General features: G+C 49.0%; 1 protein-coding gene across 2 annotated transcripts in view; it reads left to right on the top strand.

Annotated features, from left to right (window-relative positions):
• Nucleotides 1–6,208: 6,208 nt before the first annotated feature.
• Nucleotides 6,209–8,421, top strand: part of Corin (corin, serine peptidase) — a 227,266-nt gene continuing 225,053 nt past the window's right edge. Inside the window, exon 1 of one of the 2 annotated variants that reach the window (XM_032916300.1) lies at nt 6,209–6,277. In XM_032916300.1, coding sequence (XP_032772191.1) covers nt 6,209–6,277 — 69 coding nt within the window. Of the gene's footprint in view, nt 6,278–6,483; nt 6,767–8,421 lie in introns of those variants that run through there. The other variant, XM_032916299.1, reaches the window with a different exon arrangement.

Raw genomic sequence — 8,421 nt, 5'->3', positions numbered from 1 at the left:
GCAAAAGAAATCAAGTCTATCCCCACACCTATCCTGATGGAACCCAGGGCAAACATGAAATTCTTGTTTCTAAAGCACACTCAAGTGAGCATTATAGCAACCTCCCAGTCACATCTCTGATGTATCCACTTATCTGATGTGCAAGTCTAGGGAGCTTTTTGAAGATCTGAGTGTCCCTTTAGGTCCCAGCTCTCAGCCCCAACAGCTAGTATGTGGCTGGTGAGGGCTGAGACTTGATGGCTGTAGGGTGGTCAGCAGCACCAGGTACGGTCCTTTCCAGCGAGGCTCGAGTGTCTGGGCTTGGTGCCATCGTACGTAGCCGAGTCTCCAACCTGGAACTGATGAGATTCTCAGGGGTCCCCGAGGCATAGGCTGCTGCCAGCTGTGAGCAGATTCCTTTCTGTATCACCTGTAGGTCTTTTAGCCTGGCACACAAATCATTATTACTATGACATGTTGGTTCAGTAACATCATCTAATACAGTCAGAGGAGCTGAGGTCCCATATAAGATCTCAAAGTGGGTAAGGCTGAATCTGGAAGGGGTATTTCTTGCTCTGAAGAGAGCAAGAGGGAAGGAGTGCCACCCAGTCTGTGCCAGTCTCCATGGTCAATTTGGTCAGGGTCTCTTTTAGAGTTTTATTTATTTACTCTACTTGTCCTGAACTTTGAGGTCTGTAAATACAATGTAATTTCCATTTGACCTCTAAATACTTGGCCACACCCTGGCTTACCTTGGCAATGAAAGTAGGGCCGTTGTCTGACCTGATTACCTTGGGCACTCCAGACCTGGGAAAGATTTCTTCCAGTATCTTCTTGATGACTACTGAGGCCATCTCTTGCTTGGTGAGGAAAGTTTTTATCTATTCCTGAAAAGGTATCTACAAGCACTAGGAGATACTTGTGATCATATTTTCCTGGTTTTATCTCAGTAAAGTTCACTTTGCCTTCCCACTATACTCTCTATGTCTCTTTGCCCTATTTGCTTGCTAAGCATTCACTTACTTATACTTTTTTTTACTGCCTCTCTGGCTAAAATCTTAAAGTCTATTACATATACCTTAACTACTTGGACAAGCTTCTTATCTCCTAAATGAGTCCATTTGTGTATTTGACAAAGTGAGTCTTTTGTTTGTTCTCTGAGGAATATAGTTTTCCCTCAAGTGTGCCATTGTCTTTTTTTCATTTAAACAATTTGGGCCTTTTCTTCTGTTGTACATTCTAAGTGAGGCCATCCCTTAGTCTGCTCCCAGTTCCCAGTGGCCGTCTCTTGCAGGCCTGTAACCAGAATAGGCTCCTGCATAGCCATTTCTCGAGCCACTTGATCTGCTTTGTTACTGCCCCATGCCACTGAATCTCTTCCCTCCTGATGTTCTGGGCAATGAATAATACTCACAGTTGCTGGCTTCATCAGGGCATCCAAGAGATGGCAAAGACATCTGTGGTGCTGACGTGCTGGGGGGTAGACAACATTTGTGTTGTCCACCATGGCAGCACCCACTTATCTCTGACCTTCATGAAGAGAACTGTTCCCGTCTGTGGACAAGGTAGCTTCAGCTTTCAGAAGGGGTCAATCGGTCAGTCACAGAGGTCTTCCCTCCACCCATGGGCTTCTGCCAGTGCTTGACACTCGTGCTGTGGTGGCTCCAGGTCAGGATTGGACAGCAAGGTGACCAGATTGCCCCCAACAGGTGGAGAATCTAGTCCATGTCAGCTGACCAGTGGTCCCATCCTCTGGGACATTTCATTCAAAGGCAAAACATCAGCCACTCTACCACAGTTTAAGTCCTGGGTTGGGTGATAATTGTTAGTGCCCGGCTGGCAGGAGCGATGTGTTCCAGGCAGAATGGCACTAAGCCACACATCTCCCAGCATCAGGTACTAGTGCACTGAGACAAGTCTTAAGCTCCACATACACAGTCTGCAGATATGCATACACATGGCCTTACCCAGCCATTTCAGCCCACACAAGCCATTTTGGAGAGCAAATTTCTCATGAGCAAGGGATAGGGGCAGTCAGGGATGACCAGGAACTAGTGGGTTACCTGGCCCACGCCAAGGTCCACTGTTCTTCGGGCAGTCCATAAGTGTTGTTTGTTGCCAGTAGCCCCCTGTACCCAAGGTCTTTGGATACTGGCCCACTGGGGCATAGGAGCACAGAGCGTTGGGTCCCTGTATCCACAAAACAACTGGGCGGGCTTCCCTTCTATCTCTGCGCATATCCAGCACTCTAGGACCAAGAGGCTCTCCAGTGGCCCCTCTTGTTCTTTCTGGGGCAGTCCCTGACCCAGTGTCCTTTTTCTTTGCATTAGGCACACTGATCTTTAGCCAGGAATTTTCTTCTGTTGCCAAGTACTGTCTTCCTAGGTTCCCTAACTACTGTGGCCAGTATATGTTCCTCTCTTGTCTTTTATCTCTCTTTAGCTCTCTAGCTTCCTCTTCTTTTTGTCTCTTTTCTTCCCTAGCTTTCTGCTCTTTTTGTCTTCTTTCTTTCTTTTTTCAGTCTCTCTGTCTGCATCTTCTTCTACCGCTATTAGGTGCTGTCCACTTTTGTGCACAGACCCTGAACCACACATCAACCTTATTTTCTCTGCAACTTACAATAACTCTCTCAGCGACTTAGCTTAACCCTTCAAGTTTCTGCAACTTTTTCTTCATATCTTTTCCTTACTTTAGCCAAATTGGTGGGGCGTTTTTTTCAGCCCCTCAGAGACCCACCATTGGAGTCTGACGGTAGACCTGGCGCTCCCTACCTTCAGGCATATTGAAGTCAACAGGCAGAAGTGAGGGCCTTCCATCCATGTCTGGAACATTTTTTCTGGCCTCTAGTAGGATTCTGTATTTCCTGTAACAGCTACTAACAAGCATCTCAAGTGGGATGGCGAGAAAACAAGAGTCCAGAAAATAGAGGTCCTCCGAACAGGACAAATAGCATTCAGTCACACAGAAAGACAATCAAAAGATTAACAGACAAAAAATAGAAGTGCACACAAAAACAAAAAACAAGCGGCCGCCGCGAGATCAGCACAAAACTGAACTGATTCATATGGGAGCTTCCGTGAGCTCACCAACGACAGATGCAGGAGAGCGGATTCCACATCACTCTTCCTTCCCAAGGGGACACCAAAGACAGATGAAGGACAGCAGATCAAACATAATGGTTAAGTCAAAGGTGCCTTCTGGAGGCCGGCCAATGTCACACGCTGGCCGCTCCAAGGAGCAGACAGTCTGCCACGGTACAAATGGTGTGCTCTAGCAGTCCAGTGGTCTAGAGTCAAACTCAGGAGTGCCATCGTCAAAGTCACAAGTCACACAAAACAAAGACCCAAAACACACAGACAAAGACCACTCTAGAAATACAGACGGCTGGGAGGACGGGTCTCTTCTCCAGTCCAGGAGAATCAGCGAATCCTCACCGGCACCCAGATGGGAATCTCCCAGGCGTCCCTGGGGTTCCCCCAGACCTCCTGGGACGTCTCCCAGGGCAGCACAATCGGTGAGCCCCTGGCACGTCTACCGCTCACACTCTCGTCTCTCCTGAGACACGAGCCTCCCTTCTCAGCCCGAGACGGGAGCGACTGCAAAACCAGAACTCCAGAACCCGCAAGCAAATACAGACCCAGAGTAGCAAATACAGACCCAGAGTTTAACCCCCGGAGCGGGGAGACTCTCACTCAAGTCTCGGGATGATGCGACCCCCCAAGAACTCACATGAGACCGTCCTTGTTGTAATAAACATGAGGTTTATTGATAGGAACCAGTGCACTGGGGTCGAGACTCATATCCCACGCAGGGGCAGTGGAGTTCGACCGAGATCCTTACTTTTAAGGAAGGTTCCTATTTATTCATACGACTCAGTCAAAGAAGATGAAGGCACAGAAAATTATTTCTATGACTAACACACATATGAGTATTTTTGTCAGTAATCACCATAAATTTCTTTAATGTTTGTTTTTTCCTTTAAATTATATGACTAGTTTGATATATGCCTGAAATGCTAGACAATAAAACTTTCAGAATGGTGCCAGAAATGTTAATTTTTTATTTTTATTATTATTATTTTTTTTGCAAAACAAGAGTATTTTAAGATGCTGGACAGTGATTAATCATTTGTTTAACTGAGGGGCTGGAGAGTCCAGTTGTAGAGCACTCCCTTGCGAAGCTCACAACCACAGCTCTAATAATGTAAGTTTAAGTCCATGACATGATTTTCTAAAGGAATAATTCCACAGTGATCAGTAAAAAATCACTGTGAGCACGCTGCATAATTAACTTGAAAATAAGACATGTTTGATTTCTTACAGTATTAAATTACAAAGTCTAAACATAGACGCTCACCCTCATTTCTCATACTGTGCCCCCAAGCAGCAAAAAGTACCTCAGCTACTGCTCGTGACACTCATGGCGGCCGGAGCTATTAGGAGGGAGTATTTAGAGCAGTTACCTCATCAGTACAGCAGCCGCCTCTGGAACCTAGCATAGTGGAGCAAGGAACATGGTAAGACTCTACTTAGCTATTTCAGTTTCATAGCTCCCACACGTCCACCAGGGGGCAGAACTGGGAAAAGAAACTCATCTGCGACTTCAAGAAGTACACCCACTGTTCCATTCGCAGACTGCTCAACTCTGGCCCTCAGGTGGAGTTGGCAGATGTGTCTCCTGGGCTCTGGATTCTCCGACAGGGGCCCTGTGAGTGGAGGTGTGTGCTAAGGCAGTGTCTCCGTAAGAACTCAGTCACAAAATGCCACCATCTCTGGGGACTGTCAGGTCACTGCCAAACAGATGACTGGTTACTCCAGCTGCCTCCCATCTCTGAGTTAAAAAGGATACGTGTGTGTGTGTGTGTGTGTGTGTGTGTGTGTGTGTGTGTGTGTGTGTGTAGTGCTTAGTGCAGAGCCCGCCACGCTGGAACACTGGGGGGTTGTGAATTATGAAACGCTTGTTAGAAACTGCATTCCTCACAGATGCTGTGGAATAACTTGAAGTCAGTGTCCCACATCTTTTTTTTTTTTCTTTTTTTTTCTTTTTTTCGGAGCTGGGGACCGAACCAAGGGCCTTGCGCTTGCTAGGCAAGGGCTCTACCACTGAGTTAAATCCCCAACCCGTGCCCCACGTCTTTAACTACATGTAGATGGCATTTCCCACACTGCATGTCTTTTCTGAGGCAAAGCACCCATTACCACTTCCTTCTAGTTGTACAAATGTGCGTTTTTGTCCACGCGTGTACTCAAGGGGCAGGTCCTATTGTCTACTATATGTGGCCTTCTCTAATGGAGATGGGCTACGGTATAACCTTGAACAGTTATTGAAATTTTGAAGGTTTTGATTAAAAATACACTTAAAAGTCATGTCTAAGAAAATTTAAATCTTTGTTATCCTTTTAAAAATTTTTTTCTTTTTTCGATAAATATTTAAGAATTGCCTTGGCCTTCAATGCAACCTTTGCTTTGGAATGTCGACACTGCTCTCTCTCTCTTTACTGCCACGGGAATGGGGCTGGGTCTGTCTGACAGGCACAAATTTGCTGGTCCCTGATTTCAGCCTGTGGATGTTCTTGTCCGGCAATGCCAGGCTGGAGTTCTGGCCCATAGGGCTTGAGCAGCCAAGCTGGCTCGCAAATGCAGTTTCCCCCCCTAAACCTGTAGCAGAAGACAGATTTACAATTTGTGTAACGCGGATAACGTCTGCCTTCAAAACCTTACGTCTTCCAACACAACAAACGACATTGGATTGCCAGTGCCCGGAGGCAGTCATTTTGATACTTGCCTTGTTAGATTCCTGTTTGGGGGGGATAGAGCATTCTAGGATGTTAAAATGACAGTTCGGAGGAGAGCAGCCCTTTACACGGCTCAACAAAGTTCTGGCCTTTGCTGCTCCTGTCCCATAGTTTAAGGGTTTGTTTGTTTCCTGGTGTGGGGGGTGGGGGCAGGAGACTCTTGGCTCTCCATCTGCCTTAGAAAAAGAACTTTTCTGAAGGCAGGGCTGGTATGGAGGAGCTGTCTCATTAAGGGTTATGGGTAGGACCCAGAGACGTGAGTGAGGGGAGGGAGTGGTCTGAGGGTGGGGTCTGCCCAGCAACCAAATATGGGGCTCCTATCCCCTGTCTACAACTTCACTCCGAGTGAGGAGAAAGACACCCGTAGTTGCCTCTCCTAGAGATCCATAGAGCAGAGAAAAGCGACCGAGATAAGAGTGGACAGAGGAAAAAGATATGTTCACGAAACGGCCCCCCGCCCTTGCTCCGGAGGAGCACAGTCGCCGAGCTGACGCCCCAAAGAGGGTAAGATCCACCCTCCTCGCTCCTCCAGCACACAGGTCTCGTGGCCTGAGTCCTGGTGACTTCAGAGTCAACCTTTTTCTCCCTGTCCCTTCCTCCCTCCATCGGGTGCCACCTCCTGCCTGTCCGTAGGTCAGTCAGTGAGCACAGACTTCTCAGTGGCTCGCTCAGTGCCCTGCAGCTAGTCCCCAAGCGGACAGTCCGGAGTCGGAGGCTCGGACAGTCATGGGCAGGGTTTCTTTCAACGTTCGGGTCAGCTCGGTGAGGAGAGCCCGCTGCTCCTGTCCTGGGCGATGCTACCTCTCCTGCAGAGTCCCTCCAACCACCGCCCTCCATGCACTGAACGGGTTTGGCCGCGCGGTGGTTCTGGGGGAGACTGCAGGTGGAACCGTCGGACTCGGCCCCTCGGGGACCCGTGGCTTCCTCTCCGGGTCCAAGTTCCAGGCTTCAGGCAGCTGGAAGGATTGCTTTGGAGCCCCGCCTGCTCCAGACGTAAGCCTGCATCCCTACTGCGCGCGGCCCTGCTACTGGCGCTGTGACTAGGTCTCATTTGTAGTAGCGTCCCCCGTTGGGGATCAGTCAGTGCCCCGGGATTGTGCTATGCATTGGTACCGCACAACTAAGAGCTCGGAACGCCCGGGTCCCCTGCTCGCGAGCTTACTCCGGGACGGTACGGACTCCGCGCGCACCGAGCACAGTCCCTGGTTTGCAGCACAGGTTTTGAGCTGTTAGGGTTTGGGACGCTTGCCCCAATCCCTGCAGTCCTGGGAAGGGTTAGCCTTGCTGCCACTGTCTGCAAAGAGAAGGACGGGTACTGCAGAAGGTCCCCCTGACCTGAGCCTCAGGAAACCCAGTCTAGGTTGCAGCCACCCTTGTCTGCTGCGTCGTTAGGGTCTTGGAGTCCGCTGGTTACCGCCAGGATCTCTGTTGCGCAAAGGGGGAACCGGACCAGCCAGTGCGGGCAGGGAGAGAGGGTGCTTGGGAAGGCGTCCTGAGGTGCTGTCCTACCAGGTTCTGCTAGAACTCAGTGCGGGACTTCCGTGCCAGAGCTCTAGAGGCGGGAGAATGATAGTGGGCGCGCTTTGCGCAGCTTCCCATCTTTGGGGACCGAGGTGGAGACTTAGTTTCCAGATTCCCAGGAAAGTAATCGTAGCAATCGCTTCCCACTGAAACTTCTCGGAACTTCGCGCTGCGAAGGCTTACAGAACAAGGCTCCGAGGGTCTCCAGGACCATGGCTTTATAGTCATTCCACTTTTAAGATAGGAAGGAATCTACTGATGGACGCGTAAGTCCGCAGGAGAACAGCAGAGGGCCACCGCAAAGGGAGCCACGCTAGGACTTACTGCTGCTTGTTCAGGGACGCATTTTGGTCGAGTTTGAAGTTAGACGTGCTGTAAACATTAATTTTGGCAAATCTCCCGAACAAACAACAATTAGGCTTTTGGGAGTGTGTCAGTCACAATACCACCAACACTCCTCGTTTCCTGATACCCACTAGTCTTGTTTGAGAAGGCGCTCAAAATCAGTTTCTATAACCAGGGCTCTGGGGTGATATCCCCGTAGGTGCTCGCCGAGCAGTTAGGACCTGCAGACTCCTGACCACAACAAGAGTTTTGATTGTATGAAGTATCTTTAGGGTGAGTAGAACTTGGAGTAACCTAATCCTCAGGAAGCTGTGAAGCTTTTGTAGGGGAGGAGGGGTCTGTTCCAGAAAGATCCATGTGGGATAGGGTTACAATAAAAATAAAAACCTAAGTTGTCCTTCCAGTGAGGTAAGGAAACAGAAGAAATGAAGAAATGCTTTATTAATCTCTCCATGTAGATTTCCAAGAATGAGGTTTTTTTTGTTTGTTTGTTTGCTTTGAAGACACGGAATTGATTTTATAGCAGAGTGGACAGGAGGCCTTTGTATCTGCTATACTGAAAAGGCAAAGGACCGCTGTGGGGAGGTACTGCTAATTTCAGGATTGGACAGGGAGAGGTAGGGGCAGGGGCAAGAGGGGTGCTGTACACAAGGGCATTTAAGGCTCAGGGCCGTCTGGGTGAGGATCATCTCTGTTCAGGGTCTAGTGCTCCAGGGAAATCATCAAAGCATGGCCTCAGTTTCCATAGAGCGGTGACTGCCCCTGTGTAGGGGGTGAGTGTC

Source organism: Rattus rattus, chromosome 11, assembly GCF_011064425.1.
Source record: "Rattus rattus isolate New Zealand chromosome 11, Rrattus_CSIRO_v1, whole genome shotgun sequence".
Classification (NCBI taxonomy): Eukaryota; Metazoa; Chordata; class Mammalia; order Rodentia; family Muridae; genus Rattus; species Rattus rattus.
This window is presented reverse-complemented; position numbering and strand designations above follow the sequence as displayed.